This window comes from Saccostrea echinata, unplaced genomic scaffold (genome assembly GCF_033153115.1).
Source record: "Saccostrea echinata isolate AGI-Se365-2 ecotype Australia unplaced genomic scaffold, CSIRO_AGI_Sech_v1 ptg000008l, whole genome shotgun sequence".
NCBI classification, from domain to species: Eukaryota; Metazoa; Mollusca; class Bivalvia; order Ostreida; family Ostreidae; genus Saccostrea; species Saccostrea echinata.
Window position 1 is genome coordinate 1,218,475 of NW_026889757.1, and position 22,672 is coordinate 1,241,146.

Sequence of the window (22,672 nt, forward strand, 5' to 3'; positions counted from 1 at the left end):
TAAATCTTGGGATATAGGTAGTGATGAAACGATTGTCGCCTACAATCGATTGGAGCTCTTCGATGCTACTATTCGATTATGAAACAAAAGTCGCCGACATCGCAAAAAAAAATATTAAGGGTTAATTTGGGTTTAAACTTCAAATTTTATTACCAAAAAATCATTTGCGTACATTTTAAAAAGTTATCCTCAATGTTTAAAACGTAAAAACCTTCTTCACTTTACTTCAACAGTTAAATTGTTGTTGACAATTTTTACCGCCATCATTGAATGTAAGGTCAGGCTAATAACAGGAAATGGCCAGTGTTATGGGTTCTACTATAATCAGAAATACACAAACAGTACAGAAGTTCTATAAACTTAATTATTTTAAAAAGAATTTTACAAGTCCAAATGAAATCAGACAAAGTTTTTCCAAGAAAATAAATAATAAAAGGCGTGACTAATATAAGTAATGTTCCCATTTGTATACATGTATTTATTTTTGTAATGAAGCATCATACAGAAATTTAACTCTTATTTTCAATTTTACTGAGAGAAAATAAAGAATTAGAATACTTTGTCATAAAACAAATTTACTGAAAAAATTATTTTGTTTATTTATATATATTACTGACTTTATTTACTTATTAAACTTTGAATATAGAAGAAGAATATAAATATTGTTTTTGTGATTATGCTTTAACATGTTAAGGAATCTCTTATTTTATTTGAAAGGGTAAAAAACCCGATTATAGCTGATTATCAATCGATTATGTGTTTCCGATTACAACCGATTATCGATAATGATTTTTCTCCGATTATTCAACACTAGATATAGGTAATCTTAAATGAGATTTGGCTTGTGTGGATATTTTGACTGATGCCATCACTGCATCAGGTCAAATAGTCTCTGCTAAGGTAAAGAATAAAAGTACTGTCATAGTATCCATGATATTTATCTGTTAAGAAAGTTTTATATAATGCAAAAAGTAATATGTAGTGGATATCACACATAAAGAACTTGACTACATTAAAAAGGAACCGCTCTTTCATTGTAAACTGCCCTCTAGGTATGAGTTAAAAACAGAGGCTATTCAGAAATAGAAATGATTAATGATTTACCTGAAAATCAGATATTCGAGGAATTTGTGAGACGTCTCTGGGAGTTAGCACATTGATAACCAAATGTATTGTTCCAAATTCATGATTGCAACTGTCTTATAAATTCTAAAGAATTCTATGTGGGAAAATGGAGGGGAAAAAAAGGGGGGGAGGGGAATGAAAATGTACATTTATCCTGAATGATAATATATTGTATTGTAAAATAAGTAAATTTTCCTAATCATTGGAAGTAGTCAAGATTAGTTACGAATATGTTTAATGTAATATTAGATATTGAATGTAATACAGTAGTTACTGATTATCAGAGATAAATATGGTGATTGAAAGGATTGAAATATGCACCAGGCTCGAAGGGCAAAGTAAATTTTTTTTTTGCTTTAGTCATAATGACAATAAAGTATTCCAGTTTTGTGTGGATTCAAATTTGGTGATATTAATAGTTTGCTTGGTAAGGGCCAAAACAGCAAGGACTATAGAGTGATTTCAGTGAATATTGTCTTCTTGTATTATGAAATACTTAGTTTTCAAATATTTTACTAGATGCTGTCAAAGTCAAATTGTCAGAATTACAGAAGCGTATTACCAACTTTAAAGTTGGAAAAGCCAAGATTAAAGTTGGAAAAGCCAACCTTTAAGTTGGAATTACCAACTTTAAAAAAAAATATTACGTGGCACTAATATGCTTCCATAGAATTAATGATTTATCACTTGTGGATACATGTATTGACTTTTTGTAGGTAAAAATGAGGAGACCATCAGCAATAGTAGTAAATGCAAAAGATGAGGTGTTTGTCAAGGATGACAATGCTGTATTTGCTTTCACACCTCAAGGAAAATTCATTAAAGCTTTAGGAGTGAATGCACTTGGTAATCCATTTGGTATGTATGTTTTGTCACTTGGTTTGATTTTTAGCACGTCTGAGCCAAATGCTTGAGTGAGCTTTTCTGATGGAATAGAACCTGGGATCTGTTGTGTGTGTGTGTCTGTATTGTCTGCAATTTTTTTTTACATTTTCAGCTTTTTCTCAAGAACCACTGGGCCAATTTCAACCAAACTTGCCATAAAGCATTTTTGGGTGAAGTGAAATAAGGTTTGTTTAATTGAAGGGCCACGCTGTCTTCCAAGGAGAGATAACAGAGAAATAATGAAAATTTTGTAACATCATATAAAAAATCATCTGAAAATTCCAAGCTAGAAAAGAAGTTAGATGATGTGAAAGCTTCCTTAATGAGTGTACAACTCATGACCTTTGGTAATAAGATAGAGGATCAAAGTTTTGCATAGGAAGTAAGTAATATAGTGGGAAAAATCTTTAAAATATCTTTCTCTCAAGAACAGCTATGCCCTTAGTCATATTAATATGTGAGCATCCCAGGATAGTGCAGATTTGTTTTTTCAAATTTGGCCCCTTGGGGTATGTTGGGGTCACAAAAAGGCATCAAATTTTAACAAAGGAATAAAAAGGAAGGGGCCAAAATTAAATATTAACATTTTACATAGGAACATAATTATATTGAAAAAATAAAATCTTTAAACATCTCAAAAACAACATTGCCTTTATTACTTATAATACTAATGTGGATTTCTTAATATACGTGAGGAGTTTATCATAATTTTGCAAGAAGAACTACTTACAAAATAAAATGTCTTGTTTTTATTTTTATGGCTTCGAGCAGAGCTGGAATGTCATCTAGCCAGCATTCCATTGAAATCACCACCAGAATTTACAAAACTTCCATTTGTCAAAGCAACTCAGATATTAACACCTGCACTAATAATTGACCTGTACATTAGAAATCATCATTGTTTTACATAGATCCATTCTTTGGTTGATAACTGGAAATTACACAAGCGAATTAATCTACATACCAAATCCAGACATTAGGGAAATTTTTGGCTTGTTGGACAAAATTGGATGACCTTGGTGGTTATTGTGTCCTATGGACCTTTTAGCCAGAGGTGCAAGTGTCACTTGAACCAAAGAGAAAATATTCCGAAAAATCTTTTCAAGAACTAGAGGGCAATGATTGGAATTGGATTGAAATTAGAAACATCATCAGGTAGTGCAGATTTAGATTTAGTCAAACCATGGCGGAAGGGTAGGTTTTGGCACAATAGAACAAAGTTTTATAAGGAAATATGTATCCTCTTAATAAAACTAATGTCCAAATAGCTGTATCTCACTTTCATTTTCATTGACCATGTAGTGTAGGGTGGTGCTGATACAGAATTCCATTGGCATAGAAAGCAGGTTTTATTAGACTTGTTTAAATAGCTGAGTAGTCTAGTGCACTGATCCTTCACTGATAGGAGACAGATTCGACTCCAGGTTGGGGCAAGAGTGAGTATCCTTTGAAGCCTATGATCATCAAAACTTGTCAGTTTATGCATCTTGGGACCTTGAAGTGTGTCAACCTAAAAGTAGGTCATGGTGACCTACTTTCTGAATTTCATGGCTTATCATTTTCTAAACATTAAAGGTCATTATACCCCCCGCAAACGAAGTTTAGGGGGGTATATTGGAATCAGCTTGTCCGTCTGTCTGTCTGTCTGTCTGTCTGTAGACGAGATTTTGTCCAGACCATTTCTTGGAAACTGTTACAAGGATTTGTCTGAAAATTTGTACACTTATTCTTTGCCATATGAAGGTGTGCACCTGGTATTTTCTTCATGATTGGATAATTTTTTTGCATTTTACAGGTGTTTTTTTTTTCATTTTTATTATGTGGTTTTGTCCGGATCTGTTCCCAGAGACTATTGCATAGATTTGTATGAAAATTTGTACACTTATTATTTACCATATGAAGATGTGCACCTGGTATTTTCAACATTATTTGATAATTTTTCTGCATTTTACAGGTGTTTTTTTTTCTCCTCCATTTTTATTGACTTAGTCATTTTGGGTTCATGTCTAAGGTTTGAGACATAGAATCTAGAACATCTGTACAAAAAATGTGAACTACAGCTTAAAATTACTCATTAGAAGTAAAAAAAAAAAATCACAAAGTATTAAAAACAGTTTTTACATTACACAGCAGATAGTGTAAATCCATTTGTCCCTTGGGAGTAATGAGTGGACCTGCATCCAGTTAAAGATTAATTAATGAGTTCAGTGTGGGAAGCTGTTAGGGCATCCAGTGATTTTTCTACACCCAATTTAGGTCCGAATATCGGCCCTTTCCCCTATCAAAAATTACCGATTTTTTCCCAATTTCAGTTGCTTTTTCCCCCCAGAAAAACCGTTATTGATTTTGTTACATTGGATTTTTTATGTACGACATCTAAATTGGAACGCTATTGCTCTCCGTCATTCATACTCTTAAAGTAATAGTGAAATACAGCAGATCATTTTGTGCGTTTACAAGACATAGAAAAACACATGGATCATGTCAAGCGTCAAACTAAATACATCGTAAGAAAGTGTAAGATGCATGTGAACAGGCGAAACATAGCTTTATTTGTAAATCCAAGTACTAGTAGTTCTACAACAAGCATCTCTGATTCCATGAAAATCAAACTGTTTCTACACCGTGCAGATGCAACTAATATTCAGGGTAATTGCAGCACAATGATTAGGGTGATTTAGAAAGCTAGAAGAAAAATGATTTGTTTTAAATCATGTCAGATTATATCATCTTCAATGGCTATTAAGAGTAGGATTTTTTCATATGTCTACCATTATGGCAAAAAAAAAAAAAAAAAAAAAAAAAAGAATTGGAATATAGGATGGTCACAACTAATGACAACTTTCAAAGATTAAAACAAAGTTGAAAATGTAGAACTGTGTCTAATTTGTTATTTTGTAGTAAATATTTTGAATAAATGATGTTACATTTACTTATATATTTTATTTTACCTGTCAATTAAGGTTTATTTCAATCTTATTGATTTTTCCCAATTTTACACAAATGTCGATGATTTTTCCCAATTGTAAAGGCCCAGGCCCCTTTTAAAAAATGTAGAAAAATCACTGGCATCTCTGATCAAGCAGGTCTTATCTATATCTCCTGGGAATTGGGCAGAAAGAAATAAAGATCTCTGTTGTTTAAGTCTCTTAATTGTAATTTATGTCTGTCAAAATACATAGTTACTGGAACCAGCCTCTTATTTTTAAAATGAGTTTGATATAAAGGTATTAAGATCAACTTGATTTTGTATAATTAATTATGATATTTTTTTCAACAATCAATTTGCAGAGTGTCATGTCTCACAAAGATGACATATAGTTGCAAACTATTTTTTCAATGTAATAAAAAAACACTGTAATTACTAGCATGTGACTAGTATTGATGTTTTATTAGGCTGCACCTTAGTTTCATTCATTAAAAAAATATGAGTATGTAACAGAGTTGAAAGTGGCTATGCATTGTATATAGTGAGGCCATGCTCCTACTAGCACTAGCTAGTAGGTTAACCCTTTAGCTCAGTCGGTAGAGCGTTGGATTTTAAATCTGAGGGTTGTAGGTTTGAGCCAGAGTGTGGACACCCCTAACTAATCGGTCATAAGAAATTAAATTTTCACTCCAAATGTTTAAACAAATTGTGAACACCTCTCACATCTAGAAAACATTAGTGATTTGGTACCTTCTCTGAAAAACCCAGCGGGGGGTATTTGTCCCTTTTGGACAGTTCTAGTCATTTCAGATACTGAGAGGTTTAGAATCATCAAACCTTATAAGTTGATGCACCTTGGGGCCTTAAAACGTATCAAAAAGAAGGTCACAGTGACTTCTTTTTGAATTTTACAGGAATTCCTTTTCAAATTGTTTTAGAGGCATATTTTGGACACCTTGAAGCATAGGATCAACAAACTTTGTCAGTTGATGCATCTTGAATCCTGGGAGTTTATCAACCAAAATGTAGGTCACCTTGACCTACTTTTGCAATTTCATGGCTTAAGGTAGTATGAGTGTGAGATCAAAGTAATGGAAAACAAATGATTTTGGTATCAATGGATACACATATGTATAAAGGATGCTTGATTATAAAATAAAGAAAAAAGAGTGTAGCCGTTTGCCATCTAGGGGTGTCAAACTAAGGGAGGTAACTCTGTGTAATTTTTTCCTTAAAAATATAGTCCGTCTAACAATTTAAATAAATAAGTCAAATATGATGTAAAATTTTTAAATATTTATTTCTAGTAAACATGTAACATCTGTTCTAACATTTAAAACAATAAAAAAAAATTATAACAATTTCTACACTTTACTCGCAGCGCCACCTATTATGTCTAATTTTGAACAGCAAAATACATAAATTGTGGATCTTAATCAAATTGTAAAGCACAGACAGAGTAATGGAAATAGAAAAAGCAACTTATTTTCATAAAATATAATAATAATCAATCAATGTGTCCAAATTTTAGAAAAAAGAGTGGAGCCATTTTGAAAATATTCAGCCCGAATTTCCTCTGATCAGCTTTTCTCTGCAAAATTTTCATGTTTACGACTGCTCTAAAATTGTCTTCAATTACAATTCAATAAGAACAAATTAAATGGAAAATGAACTTGGTACAGTATTTCATGAACTATATATTACCTGAACAACTTTCATTTGTAACATTCAAAAAAAGTTAATGTTTCATAATGTCCTCACAACGCCACCTTTATCGTCCATTGACTCACAATGAAATATGGAAAATGTGAATCGTCATCACATATTTTACAACATACAGAATAATGGAAATAAAAAAAGCATATTATTTTTATGAAATGTAACAACAATCAATCAATGTGTCCAAATTTCAGAAAAAAGAGTGGAGCCATTTTGAAAATATTCAGCCCGAATTTCCTCTGAACAGCTTTTCTCTGCAAAATTTTCATATTTACGATTTACAGTAAAATGATTCCATTTACATTTCCAGGTTATACACATATATATATATATATATATATATATATATATATATATATATATATATATATATATTGAAAATGAACATGGAACAAATTCAGCATTAACTTTTTTCGAGCATATTTCACAGCAAAATATTACAAGTGTGAGTCAAAACCAAGTTTGACAACAGAGTAGTGGAAACATTAAAAATAACTAATATCAGCAATTTCACATATGATTCCGTAGCTCAGTTGGTAGAACGTCAGCTCGGTAAGTGAGAAGCCTGGGTTCGATCCCTGGAACGTGACGTACATAAGCAGGGTTCGACACTAACTTTTGACTGCTTTAGTCCAGCCGGACTAGTGCTTCATTACTTTTACTAGTCTGCACGCGATTTTATTAGTCCGTCAAAAAAAAAAAAAAAAGAAAGGAAAAAGAAACATCAATGTTTTTAAACATTAATTTAACCTGACAATTAATATACGTATTATTTTTTAAATAAACAAAGTATTTACGTGAAATATATTATTCCACAGATTCATTGAAATCTCGCAATCAGCGAGTTCAATCGTATTCCCGATCTGGTTTTTTTTTTTAATTACATCCAAAACGTCCAACATCTTTCTTAAAAGTGTCATACTAAATCATGATCGCTAAAACCTTATACTTCATATCGATCAGTCGAAAAATTAAATTAAGTGCTGACCCATCATTGCGTAACTACCCGCCAAAAGCTAGAAATCTAAAAATACATGCAGGGTTTTCCAGTAAAAGTTGTCGGTAATTTATTCATATTGTTTTTCAGAAATTTTTATTGGTCCGTTCGGACTAATTAGCCACATATTTTATTAGTCCGAATGAAAATGTATTAGTCTGAGACTAACGGACTAACGTTAGTGTCGAACCCTGATAAGGCATGTATTAGGTAGCAACTGTTCCTTCTGCAAACACTCAGCATTTGAAGTGAAAGTTGTGGGGTTCTTCGGATGAGACCATTATCCTCGAACATCTACATTATAAAAATAGGTCATGTGTCACAGTATATGCTGGCTCAAAGAAGAATTTGAAGAATATTTCGCTCTAATGGAGATGTCACTGAATTAATTAATACACACCAGCAGCAAACTTAACATTTGCAGCCCAAATCTGTCATACCTCCAAGGGCGTAGCTTCCATTGTGGCATTGAGGCAACTGCCTCACTAGATTTTTAACCACCAACACTCCCTCCCATAGTTTATGATACATTGCAGAAAATATCTTGTAAAAATTATAATTTAAGCAATTCTATAATGTACATTCATACACTGTACCATCAAGGTTCGGGCTCTACCTCCATAAATGAAAACTCCAAGTAGGCAATGATTGGAAAAAATTAAAAACTGATAAATGTTTGACAATTATCACTGATTATAGTTTTGACGAAATAAAAACAAAAGCAAAAAAACGTGTATTCATCTTAAAATGTTTAGTTTTAGTAAACATATTTATTAACTCTTTTACCAACGTCGGAAACCTGTGGTCGGTCTAGCTCCTCTTACCTCGTGGGTTTCTGACGATGCTCTTTTAATTAAATACTTTAATAATATGTGGTATCATATCCACGCTATGAAACCGGCAAAATTAACTAAACTTCTGTGCACAAGTGTGATAAAACACCCAAATCCATATTCTGTCCGGAGGGGTGTAAGGTGCTCCCCCTACCCCCCCCCCCCAACCACCACCACCATGGCGCTGCCCTGAACCTACTTGGGGCCTAAGGCGGCCCCATACCCCCTGCCCCTATGGTTTTGCCTCACTAGAATTTTGCATCAAGCTACGCCCCTAACCTCTTCCCAGTTGGTATATTGTTTACCAGCTTGCAGGATGTATTACTGCAAGGTATCTGCAATTGAACAAAATTGCATTCAATATTACACCACGAGTGCTCAATGAATGGAAATAATATATATATATATATATAAAATCATAAAAGAAAAAGAAAATGCACAGTTTCCAAATTTCATTTAACACAAGCGCTTTCTGGATTTAACAATCCTTCTTCAGGTGTACATACAGTTCAAAGTATGTACACCTGAAGAAGGATTGTTAAATCCAGAAAGCACTTGTGTTAAATCATAAAATGAAATTTGGAAACTGTGCATTTTCTTTTTTCTTTTATGATTATTTTTACTGTGTGACATCATCTTTTAACTACTTTTGCATTATATATATATATATATATATATATATATATATACTAGTATATGTGTGTGTGTGTGTCATTTTATTTCTCATATCAATATTTTATATTTTATACTAAAACCATAATAATAACAAGAGGCCCACTGGCCTCCTCGGTCACCTGCCTACCACTTGCCCAAGGGGCAAGAAAATTACTATAGCTTTCAAATCACCTACATCCATTTCAAAACTATTCAAAACTTGTCCAATTTTTTTATTGTAATCAATATAATTGAACAAATAATTCACTGTTAATTGAGTTTTATTTCCTCTAAAAAAGTAGTTAGATTTTTCTGCATTAAAAAAAATTCTTCATAATATCTTTTTAAAAGTGAAGCTACCCCTTAATTTAGACAAAATTGAATCCCTTCAACCTTATAAGGATGCTTTGTGGCAAGTCTGGTTGAAAGTGGCCACATAGTTTTGGAGAAGTTATGAATGGATGACTCACACACCTACAGAAATAGGTTACCTGAGTAACACAGGTGACCTAAAAATTCTAGATTCTTATCTATGCCCACATTTATTTGCCTTTGCTCTAGTTTTTATTTATATGTTTTCAAATAACTAGAAATAGCGTTGAACTAAAATTAGGCATCTTCGCTAGCCAAGGGTTTCCGATCTGAAATCTACAACCCAAGGGTTGTAGAGTAGATTTCAGATGGGAAACCCTTGGCTAGCGAAGATGAAATTAGGAGATATCCATATTCTGTGGGATATTGGTTTCATGATAAACATTCTTTGATCACTGCTAGTTATGCTGTTGTTCGGTGTTTCACTTAGTACATCATTAAATAAAATGTACATTCAATTCCCATTAATTACAATAAATGGCCAAATTATGCTAGAGCAATCTTTGTAAGACTATATACAGACTTGTAAGGCAAACTAAACAGCCAATTTGTTTTAACTTGTAATGTAGGGCAAGCCTTACTACATGTATGTGTACTGGCTTATATGGATAAATATAAACAAAATGAAAATACCTTTAAAATGGCAGAGAGATCGTATGTTTGAATTGTGGTTGAAAGCGCCTACTGAAGAGGGAGACCACACTTCTGGCAGGCTTGTAAGACACCAAGCTCCACAATTCTCCAACCCTCTGTCCATCCAATGCTTTTGCATGAGCTGGTACAATCTCTTCATGATCCACAACTTGAAAACTGGGAGTGACACACCCTTCATCTATTGGATATTTATTTAAAAACAAACTTCAAAGTACTTTTTAAGATTTGAGATATATTTTCAAATGTAATTTGTATATAAAACAAAAATTGTATGCATTCCATTAGCTCAAGATTTGATACTTAACCGATACTGATACAGAACTGGTTATCTTTTTTCATACTTGTATGTAAAATTTTCTGTAATGAATTTAATATATAAATATTTTAACATTAAGTTTCTTGCCGTTTGACCCAAAGTATACTGATATGACCTCGAATGTGATCCTGACTTTCACTATGAATTGACTTTGAATTTATTTGACTTTCCATTCAAACTTTCTATGGAAGTTATTAATAAATCACAAGAAATTGTGTTGTCAAGTGATCTTGAAATAAAACCCCTTAACGTAAAAAAAAAAAAATATGTTAACTTTATGCAGACCAACATTTTTTTTCCACACCACAACCCTAACATTACTTCTTTCATATGTACATTTGTATCCCTTATCAATCCTCACAGTGTATATAAATAAAGATAAAGGAATTAATCTGAAATAGAATTACAGTATTAAAATCCTTTTGCAATGCAAGTTTAACTTTGATGGTCAATTCAAGTTTAACATTTGACTTGTCTACCAATTTTGCACTGCACTAAATGCCCATGGTGGTGACCCATGCAGTATTGACATGTTTTTGTTCGAAGTTCCTACACAATTTGAATTAATAATTAGTATTATGAATCAAATTCATTCAATTTTAAAGACATATTTTCCAACAGAAAATCTCTCCTATTCATACCTGGATCTGAACTTACAAGTGTATGAGTTGAACGCTAGTGCTACCCAAATGGGGGGGGGGGGGGGGAGCAGATGGCTCAACGAAGAATCTTGGTTGCTGCTGATATCACTTGGCATTTAAAAGTTTATCAACTTGCACAAATATTGATTAATTCAATAAAATATCTCCGAACTTTGCAGATTAGTTTCCTTGCAATCTCCGAGCATTTTGTTTACATAAATGCCGGGGCTACGTACTTTCTATTTCACAACGGGGAATAACTCTAATCAAAAGAAAGGACTTTTTGAAGAAAAATGTTATCATCAAAAGCAACATGAATCACTTAATCGCTCAAAATTTCTTGATACGCTTGATTCCTTGTTAATATATGAATTCCAACAACATTTTTATTATGGCTAGTAACATTTACACAGTCTGAGATCGATTAGGGATATGTAATTTTTAGCCTTCGTAACCATCATTTGATGGACTAGGCCTACATTATGATTTGCCGCTTTTCTTACCGGTTTTTGACATATGGTCACTATGACACCGCATACACCTCTGTCTCTGGGCTTCTGACTGGTTTTTGTACAAAAAATTCCATTTGCGGGTGGCAAAGCCGCCCTTTGCATGTCCCATTTTCTCTCGTCTGTCAGTTCGGGAAATCGCGCGTTGTAGTTACTATGGAGATCGGAAACTGGTCAGTTGTCGTAATAAAAACAAGACGTACTTGTTGGCAATGCAGATAATTTTAATTCGTATTTTTATCGAAAAAATATATGCAGGAAAGGTAGATGCACAGCATAATTAATTATTTAATGTTTCATACACTTCAACTGACGTTACATTGAATGCAACTTTCGTTCCACTTTGTGTTAAAAAAGCTCACACTCATTCAACCTTAATTTAAATATTTCAGATACTAATTGGCTTGGAATCATCAAACTTTGTCAGTTGATGCATCTTGGGTCCTCAACGTATGTCAACCAAAAAGTAGGTCACTGTGACCTACTACCGTGACCTACTTTTGGAATTTGATGGCTTTTTCAGTTTTTTAGCTCACCTGAGCCAAAGGCTCAAGTGAGCTTTTCTGATCACATTTTGTCCGTCGTCCATCTGTAAACTTTTCACATTTTCAACTTCTTCTCAAGAACCACTGGGCCAAATTCAACCAAACTTGCCACAAAGTATCCTTGGGTAAAGGGGATTCAAGTTTTTTCAAATGAAGGGCCACACCCTCTTTCAAGGTTAGATAATTAGGAATTAGTGAAAAAATAATGGCATCATTTCAAAATCTTCTCAAGAACCACTGGGCCAGGAAAGATGACACTTATGTGGAAACATCCTCAGGTAGTGTAGATTTAAGTTTGTTCAAATCATGACCCCCAGGGGTAGGGTGGGGCCACAATGGGGGATCAAAGTTTTACATAGAAATATATAGGAAAATGGTCGCCCGCGTGGCACAGTGGTTAGAGCGTCTGTTCTAGAGTTGCGAAGTAAGGAGTTGATCCTTACGTCGCAGGTTCGAATCCCACTGTGGGACGTGGAGACCGGTCCTTCGGATGAGACCGTATAAACCGAGGTCCCGTGTCACAGTAGGTGCTGGCACGAAAAAGACCCCTCACTGCTCATTGGCCGTAAGTGCCGAGTATAGGACAAAATTTGCAGCTCTCCACCGGCAAGTGGTGGCGTCTCCATATGAGTGAAAAATTCTCGAGAGGGACGTTAAACAACACACAAACAAACAAAATATAGGAAAATGTCTTTAAAAATCTTCTTCTTAAGAACAGCAAAGCCATGATAGGTCATATTTATATGGAAGCATCCTCAGGTAGTGTAGATTCAAGTTTGTTCAAATCATGACCCCCGGGGGCAGGGTGGGGCCACAATTGGTGATCAAAGTTTTACATAGAAATATATAAGAAAATATCTTTAAAAATCTTCTTAAGAACAGTAAAGCCATGATTGGTAATTTTTATATGGAAGGATCCTCAGGTAGTGTAGATTCAAGTTTGTTCTAATCATGACCCCCGGGGGTAGGGTGGGGCCACGATGGGGGATCAAAGTTTTACATAGAAATATATAGGAAAATGTCTTTAAAAATCTTCTTCTTAAGAACAGCAAAGCCATGATTGGTCATATTTATATGGAAGCATCCTCAGGTAGTGTAGATTCAAGTTTGTTCAAATCATGTCCCCCCCCCCCCCTCCCCGAAGATAGGATGGGGCCCAGTGGGGGATCAAATTTTTTCATAAGAGTATATAGAAAAAAACTTTAAAAATCTTCTTCTCAAGATCAGCAAAGCCATGATTGGTCATATTTATATGGAAGAATCATCAGGTAGTGTAGATTCAAGTTTGTTCAAATCATGACCCCTGTAGGTAGGGTGGGGCCACAATGGGTGATTAAAGGTTACACAGGAATATGTAAGAAAAAATCTTTTTCTCAAGAACAGAAAAGCCATGATTAGTCAAATTGATATGGAGGCATCCTTGGGTAGTGTAGAATGAAATTTGTTCAAATGAGGGCCCCCGGGGGTAGGGTGGGGCCACGATGGGGGATCAAATTTTTACAAATGAATATATGGAAAAAATCTGCTGCTGAAGAACAGCATAGCCATTTGTTATATTGATATGAAAGCATCATCAGGTAGTTTAAAATTCAAACCCACCCCTGGTAAACTTTTCAATGCTGAACTGATTTTTGCTTTTTTTTTTCCTAGCTTATGTGCTCAGGTGAGTGATGTGGCCCATTGACCTCTTGTAATTGGCTTAGAATCATCAAACTTTGTCAGTTGATGCATCTTTTAAAAGTCCTCAGAGTATATCAACTAAAAATAGGTCACGGTGACCTACTTTTGCAACTTCATGGCTAAATTTATATATTTCAGATACTAATTGGCTTGGAATAGGTTGTACAATTTCTCAGAAGAGTGACTCTAGGCCCTTGGGCCTCTTGTTCAGAAATTCACAAAAAGGCCTTAGGTGAACTTGTTCTCTGTTCAATTCATTGTCCCAAATATAGGATGAAGTCACAATAGAAACATATAGAAAGAAAAAAAAAGAATTGTAGGTTTAAATAGGTTCAGATCATGGCTTGTGGGTAAAGATGGGGCAATAAAAAAAAGTTCAAACTTTATAGAAATATTTAAACTTTTCTAAGAACATCAAGGCCATTATTTGTAATCAGTCTTGGACCACAGTGCAATAAACTGAAATAGCTTAAATCATGGGCTTAAAGTTGGTGACCACAGTGAGTATTGTGGTTCATTGGTCTTGCTTAAATTTTGCATCTGTTTAATTGCTTGTAGGTTTGGCCTTAACCCACAGTGCAATAAACTGAAATAGCTTAAATCATGGGCTTAAAGTTGGTGACCACAGTGAGTATTGTGGTTCATTGGTCTTGCTTAAATTTTGCATCTGTTTAATTGCTTGTAGGTTTGGCCTTAACCCCAGATGGACAGTTGGTGACCTTAGATACACAGCGGATCAACCCAAGAGTGATCATCTTAGCTTCAGATGGAAGATCAAGGAATTCATTTCTTTTTGCACCCCTTCTTCATCCCCAGACACCTCCTTCCTCCAAATGTAGGTTTTTGGCAATTCACAAGGACAGGCTCATCGTCAGTGATTTAGGTATGTAATAATAAGAATGTAAATTTTGAGGATAAATTGTAGTTTACTTAAATCCTTGTGCAGGATGTATTTTTTTTTTTTTGGTAGTGGTTTTGATTTTTATTTCAATAGCCCTGGTTTTGTAAATTATATTTTATAAGTATTTGCTGGTATTTCAGAATGATAATTTTATTTACTTTATGTTTTAAGTTGTTACTTACGTAAAACCCCTTAAGGTCACACAAGATGAAACACTTCCTTTAAGTTTGGCTTAATGGTGGCTTATAAGTCCTTAATGATGGTTTAATGGTTGTCTTTAAGTCACCATTAAGCACCTTTAAGCTACATTTAAGTAATAAATACACCACCATTAAGTAACCATTAAGCCATCTCAAAGTCCTTAATGGATGCTTAAAGGTAGCTCAATGGTGGCTTAATGGTGGCTTATAGGTGCTTAATGGTAGCTTCTAGACAATCATTAAGTCACCATTAAGCCACCATTAAGCCAGACTTATAGGTGCTTAATGTCCAAACTCCATTAAGCTACCATTAAACCACCTTTAAGCCACCATTAAGTCACCATTACGCAGTCGATAAAACTGCTTTTACGGGTTAAATATTATTTTTATAATGATTTCTTCACAAAAATTATAAATGTCAAGTTTATACATTTGTTAATTCAGTGAAAATAATGTAAAAGAAAGAAAATAAAAAAAAAATAAATGAAAAAAAAAAAGCATTCCCAACATGGTTCGATCCCACGACCTTCAGATTGGAGGGCGAACGCCTTACCTAATGAGCTATCGAAGCTGTTGAAATTGGAGTGAAATATAAAACTTTTATTTTTAACAAAACTTGTTTGGAATGGTTACAGGTACCGTACATGTATTTTTTTTTCTGATGTTTATATTTATTAATCAATAATACGAATAATTATATTTATATATATGTATATATTTTAAAAAGGAAATTTTGATAAAGTTTTATATTACGTTAATATTTCTTAACCGTGGACCGGAGTTCGGTGTGATGGTGTGAAACAACTTTTTGATTTTTAAGTAACTGAATTCCTTGTTCTGTTATTCGCCGATTTATAAGCATGAAAAGATTGAAATTCCACAGATACAACAAAATTTTGTTATTAAAAAGGAATATATCATCGAAAGAGAACGATTGGGGAAAAAAAAAATTATAGTTCTTATAAATATGCTGCGGATATTTACGATTTTTGACAATCTTTGCGTAACAATTAAGTTATAAAATATTTTTGTAACATATCTTCAGTTTTAATTCTTTTTATATCATTATGGGTATCAAAATAATTGTCTTTTTGTGTACAATCATAATTTCTAATTTGTTATATGCTTGCGTAAATTTTAAGTTTTGTAAAAAATAGATCATCAAAATCTATCACTGTACGTTCCCGTGTATAGTTTCCTGTTAATTGACCGGGGACACCTAATTAAGGTCTATTGTCTAACTAGTCGATATACTGTACACTGATTATTTTACCCCGCTTCTCAATGTGTATAAATCTGGTCGGATACCCTGTTTAATCTGATCGGCTGTTCTTCTGAAAATTGATTTTGAAATAACAATCATTGAAGACCGACTATATTTTGATCAATTTTTACTTCTGCATTATTTTAAATAAATTCTTACTTCTGCATTATCTTAAATAAATTCTTACTTCTGCAGTATTTTAAAAGAAAGGAAAAAATAATGGCACTTAACCACGAATTAATTCAAATTATTCATGAATTAATTCAAAGATTGGCAATATAATCTATACCTATATATTTTTTTTATATCTTAAACTTTTCTCTACCCAAAGAAAAATTAAGAGACAGAGATATTCCAGAAAAAATGACTCTAATTACATTTCCTCTGAATTCGGCAGTGGAACGTGGCTCTCCAAACACGAAAGAAAAATATGTGATTTTTTTTTTTAAAATAATATATATTATGTATTTATGGATAAAAATAATTTTAAAACAAGTATTCAAACAAACTGATTTTAGGGAGCGAAAATTTTAAGGCATTTGTTGAAGCTGTTCTCAGTTCCCGAGTTTATACGCATTGACAAAGATGTTGGAAATAGCGAGAAAAAAATTATGAATTGAATAAGTATTTGCGGAAATGATACTGAAACAACTTCAAACTTAACAAGTTAGTTTAAAGACTTGATACTGGATGCGTTAAGGTGGTTTAATTAAGTTTGGACATTAAGTCACCATTAAGCTGCAGCTTAAAGGTTGCTTAATGGTAGCTTAATGAAGTTTGGACATTAAGCACCTAGAAGCTGCAGCTTAATGGTTGCTTAATGGTGGCTTAAAGGAATTAACTTCTATAAGCCACCATTAAGCTACCATTAAGCCACCATTAAGCGATTGCTTAAAGATGGTCTTTCGTCCTGTGTCAAGATCTAGTCAATGCAAGGTGCCTACAGATTTCTCAAATTTGAGAAATAAGTTCCATTGATGATGCTTCATCACTGTATATTGCAGTATGTGCATATACCAGATAAAAAAATTTGTGGACACTTAATTTGATATACTATTTGACCTTTCACTTTCGATCATGCTATAGAGATGGTAAATTACTAAGGGTGCAAGTTTATTCATTGAGGGTTCAAATGGTCAAGGTTACAAAGAGGGTATCTCTTTTAAAGTACCATATGATTTTTTATTAGCTCACCTGAGCCAAAGGCTCAAGTGAGCTTTTCTGATCGAAATTTGTCCGTTGTCTGTCGGCGTTGTCGGCGGTGTAAACTTTTCACAATTTCATCTTCTTCTCCAGAACCACTGGGCCAATTTCAACCAAACTTCCCACAAAGCATCCATGGGTGAAGGGGATTCAAGTTTGTTCAAATGAAGGGCCATGCCCTCTTTCAAGGGGAGATAATAGAGAATTGGTGAAAAATTAATAGCATCTTTTAAAAGTCTTCTTCTCAAGAGGGCAGGGCCAGGAAAGATGAAACTCATGTGGAAGCATCCTCAGGTAGTGTAGATTCAAGTTTGTTCCAATCATGACCCCCGGGGGTAGGGCGGGGCCACAATGGAGGATCAAAGTTTTACATAGAAATATATAGGAAAAACCTTTAAAAATCTTCTCAAGAACAGCAAAGCCATGATGAGTCATATTTATATGAAAGCATCCTCAGGTAGTGTAGATTCAAATTTGTTCAAATCATGACCCCCGGGGGGTAGGGTGGGTCCACAATGGAGGATCAAAGTTTTACATAGAAATATATAGGTAAAACCTTTAAAAATCTTCTTCTCAAGAAAAGCAAAGCCATGATGAGTCATATTTATATGGAAGCATCCTCAGGTAGTGTAGATTCTATTTTGTTCAAATCATGACCCCCGGGGGGTAGGGTGGGGCCACAATGGAGGATCAAAGTCTTAAATAGAAATATATAGGAAAATATCTTCTGAAGAACTGCAAAGCCATGACAAGTCATAATGATATGGAAGCATCCTCAGGTATAGTGTAAATTCAATTTTGTATAAATGATGACCCCCGGGGCAGTGGCAGATCCAGGAATATCGTAACGGGATGGGAGTAGAGGCAGTGGGTCTGGGGGCTGCATTGAAGCCCCCAGTGGGTCTAGAGCAAGGCCTTGGTGGGGGTCTGGGAAGCTGACAAATTCTTACAAAGAAGAGATGTTTTTCCTTGATTTTAGGATAATGGACATATAAGTTCTACAAAAAAAATTCAAATGGGGGCACACGCCCGGCGCGCTGGCCCTGGATCCGTCTTTGTGGGGGTAGGGTGGGGCCCAGTGGGGGATCGAAAGTTTTACATAAGAACATATAGAATAAAAAAATTTCTTCTCAAGAACAGAAGAACTATGTTTAGTCATAGTGATATGGAAGCATCCTCAGATAGTGTAGATTCAAGTTTGTTCAAATGATGACCCCTGGGATAGGGAGGAGCCACAATGGGGGATCAAATATTTACAAAGGAATATGGGAAATTTTTTTTAATCCTTATCAAGTACAACAAAGCCATTTGTTAAATTGACATGGAAGGTAGTTTAAAATTCAAGCCCCCCACCCCCGGTAATCTTTACTGAACTGATTTGTGCTTTTGCCTAGCCAATGTGCTCAGGTGAGCGATGTGGCCCATGGGCCTCTTGTTTTCAAACTTGCTAAAGAAGTGTGAAGTGATCAGAGGGACATGCACATTTATTTGAGGGACAAAAAGTCAGAGGTCAACATTACTTGAGTCTTTAACACTGTTGAGGAGAGAAAGTTGAGAAATTTCAGTCTCAAACTGCTTACAGAGATAGTGTCTGACCAGGGGTATTACCGGTAGTTATTCATTTTGGAGTCCAAAGGTCAAGATCAAAGTAGCAAAGGGTTGCAATGAAAATGCAGGAGATAATCAAAGGTTGACATGCATGCACATTATTGCTTCAGTAGCAAAATTTTTAGCATTTTTTTCTTTTTAAAGGTTGCCATTGTGTGTACATAACAGATAATTGTGGAGAGACATTGTTTAAGTTTGGGGAGTTTGGAGCGAATCTTGGAGAGTTCAGGGAACCCTCTGGTGTAACAACGGATCAGCAGGGACACATGCTTATAGGTGACAGCAAAAACAACAGAATCCAGGTACATGAGATTTGTTTGTAGTTGCTGATTTCTACTTTTCTGATGTATTGAACGTGCAATGCTCAACCCCCTTCATCAAATTCCAGGGACTTGGTTTATATATGTCCTTTTAAACCTTTGATTATAATAAGACAACATGCTTAAGGACATACGCAATGTACCTTACCTAATGATAATTTTTCAAGATATTCTTACTTTAAGAATGTAGTGCCATCAGATGTTCGTAGACAAAAAATCAGCATGCATTACCTGGGGTTTTGAAAAAATATCCATTGATGACAACTCTTGTATAATTCAAAGAAAAATATACCAAAATTACTAAACATATATTCTAGATGTTTTGTTTATCCAAACTTGTTTTAGAAGTGTACAACAGCATATATAGATATTAAAATGTAACACACAGTTCCTTAAAGGTTTGGAACTCTTCAACTTCAGGGAAAAAGACAATAAAGTTTAAACTATGTTGCATATGTCCTTAATAACTTAAATCTGTCTGCAGTAAAACAGAATAAAGAGTTGTTCAAAATATAATTTTGGAACTCTTAGATATGAATTATGAAAACTTGTGTGTGAGCTTGAAGGGAAGTAATTATCTTGATGTAGTAATGCACCAGTATTTTTGAACATATCTCTTCATATATGAAAGCTTATGTAGATTTCACTAGGGCTGGGACAATACAACTTTTTCTATATCGATATGTATCACAATATATGAGCCATGATATGCATCCCGATATTTTGAATGGGTTATAAAATCTTTTTTTTTTTTTTTTTGTTTTTTGTATTAAAACAAAACACTTCTTCACCAAAAAGAATAATTCATTCAAAGAAGTTGTATATCTGTTGTAAAACAAAATTATTTTACACAAGTGGTGTTAAATTCCTGTGTATTTCATATTTATATTTAGCATATTTATGTTATATATTAAACCCAAAATGTTAAGTAAACAAAGAAAAACATAAGAATTTTTGGGGTGATATTTCTTCATACTATCGATATGTGTATAGTCCTCACACAGAATTGATATATCGTCTTAGCCCTAGATTCCAACTTGCCCATTTACTGTTGACTTCCGTTAAATACATGTATACGTTTCTACAGAATGTCGAGTTCAAAATCAAGATGACATTGTGAGCTTAGTATGTTCTAAATGGTGAAAAAAAATTGACAGTTATGTGTAAATGAAATGTAAAGTGTTGGTTATTTGATATATTTCTCAATAATGCTAATATTTACAGATTTTCAAACCCAATGGAACTTTCCTGTGTGACATCAAATTTGACCAGCCCATACAACGACCTTCAGACATACACTTAACAAAGGATGGAAAACTCTACGTAACCAACTTCCTTCAACACCAAGTGTTTGTCTTCCAGCTGGGACAGAAATAAAGTGATTTCAAAGATTGAAAAGTGGAGAGAGCAAGTTCAAAATGTATAATCTGAGACTCAAGTTATTATCGTGAAACTTGTTGAATAATGTCAAGTGGATATTGATAAGCTGATAACAGCAAATTAAAATGAGGTTACTTCCTTGACATTTGATAGTTTTATCTCTGGATTGTCACTCAGTCAAACGTCTCATCAATTCGGAAATAAAACCAAATCCAGTTTAATGGGTTAATTTTGAAACAGATTAAATTAGGAGGATGTATGTTTCGAGTTTTTCATTACTATTCAATTATTCCACTATAAAGAACAAAGCAATGCCTTGTTAAATGAAATTTTAGATATGTCAAACTTCTGGCTAATTTTCATTCAAGAAGAAATATGTAACACCTACTTAACATTACAAAGAAAATATTATTGAGAATATAAATATTCATTAGATACTGTGTCAGATTTAACTGTAACGCATTCATTTTGGAATTTTTTGTTGTAATAATTCAAGTATTTTGAAAGCAAGTATGGTGACTGTGTATCCTGCAATAACATTTCTGCAGCATGTACACGACATTACAAAGTTTCGTTCCCCATTTTCCTGTTGATATCCTGTACCTTTTGAACAATGTATATATTATGCACAGTTTTCCTGGATTGGTAGAATATACTATTTTTTTTCTGAAAGATGATCAATTTTCACATATTTGTTGGTCACTATTGTACAGTGTATCTAGTCCATGTTTTTTGACAGTTTGAACAGGGGTGTGCAATTAGCATCGCCCGACGCCCGGGGCTACCATTTTTTTGCGTCGGGCTAGTAGTTTTCTGCACAGAGGTAGCCCCTTGGGCTAGTAAAAATTAAAACTACCATTGTAATACATGGAAATTACTATCGGTATTTTCACTCACTATTTGCTATTAAATTCTCAAAAAATGAAAAAAATTTTGGCAGCATGTTCGTACTCTTCGTTAATCTCCATAATCTTATCCATTTTGCAGTGCTACCTGACTTATTTACTTCCAAAAACGATCGTTTTTATTTTATCCGAATTTCCTCTATTCCTCTGCTTATGGTAAATACACATGCAGATATCTCATTAAATTATTTACGATCACTCAATCCACTGAAAGATAAGTGTTATGTGGTTTACATAAAATATATTTCCAGCGTATTTAATGATTAATTAAATAATCATTAAATAATCAATTAATTAAGATGAGAAAATGATTTTCATTTCATTGTAGATAAGATAATTTATTTATTATTCATTTTTATTTTCTATCATAATTATTAATTTATACGTGATTTAATTTTACTAGTGAGAATTAAACTTTAATTTTAAAAAGAATTAATAACATTAAAACCCTGACTTTTTCAACAATAAACAGTTTTCTGTTAACCCCCCCCCCCCTTTACATTTGGGCTAGTAACTTTTTACTTGGGGCTAGTAACTTTATTGCTGCCACTAGCCCGTGGGCTAGTACTTAATTTTTTTAATTGCACACCCCTGGTTTGTATTTTCAGATATGTTAATTTTTTTTTCTGTCATAACAAACATTTGCATTTGAGAGCTGTGCTCCCAACTAGTCAAAGTTCTCATATGGTTTTTTTTTCTTTCCTTATTTCATTATGTTTTTGGATTTTAAAAAAGTAAAGCTTTAAAGATATGTTTCATTTATGGACCATATGTTAATAAACTTTAACTTTCCACCATGACTTGTTTTAATTCCTACTGCTTCTATAGAAATATAAAATCATAAATCACTAAATGTGACAAAGGGAATAAAATCACTTTAATAATGATTTTTTTTTGTTATTCCACAAACATAATTAACAACTTAGACTTCTATGTAGTTGTACACATTTTATTAATACTGACTAGTATAAATATTTTCAAAAAAAGTTCATTGCAAAGAGGGGGGGGGGGGGTACAGGCAAATACCACTGA

At 33.7% G+C, this 22,672-nt stretch overlaps 1 protein-coding gene across 1 annotated transcript in view; it reads left to right on the forward strand.

Moving 5' to 3' along the window:
• LOC133180902 (RING finger protein nhl-1-like) overlaps positions 1-21,957 on the forward strand; it is a 36,789-nt gene extending 14,832 nt beyond the window's left edge. Inside the window, exons 5-8 of the mRNA XM_061315356.1 lie at positions 1,842-1,983; positions 14,545-14,742; positions 19,180-19,337; positions 20,580-21,957. Of these exons, the coding sequence (XP_061171340.1) occupies positions 1,842-1,983; positions 14,545-14,742; positions 19,180-19,337; positions 20,580-20,732 (651 nt within the window). The 3' untranslated portion in view covers positions 20,733-21,957. The remainder of the gene's footprint in view (positions 1-1,841; positions 1,984-14,544; positions 14,743-19,179; positions 19,338-20,579) is intronic.
• Positions 21,958-22,672: the final 715 nt, after the last annotated feature.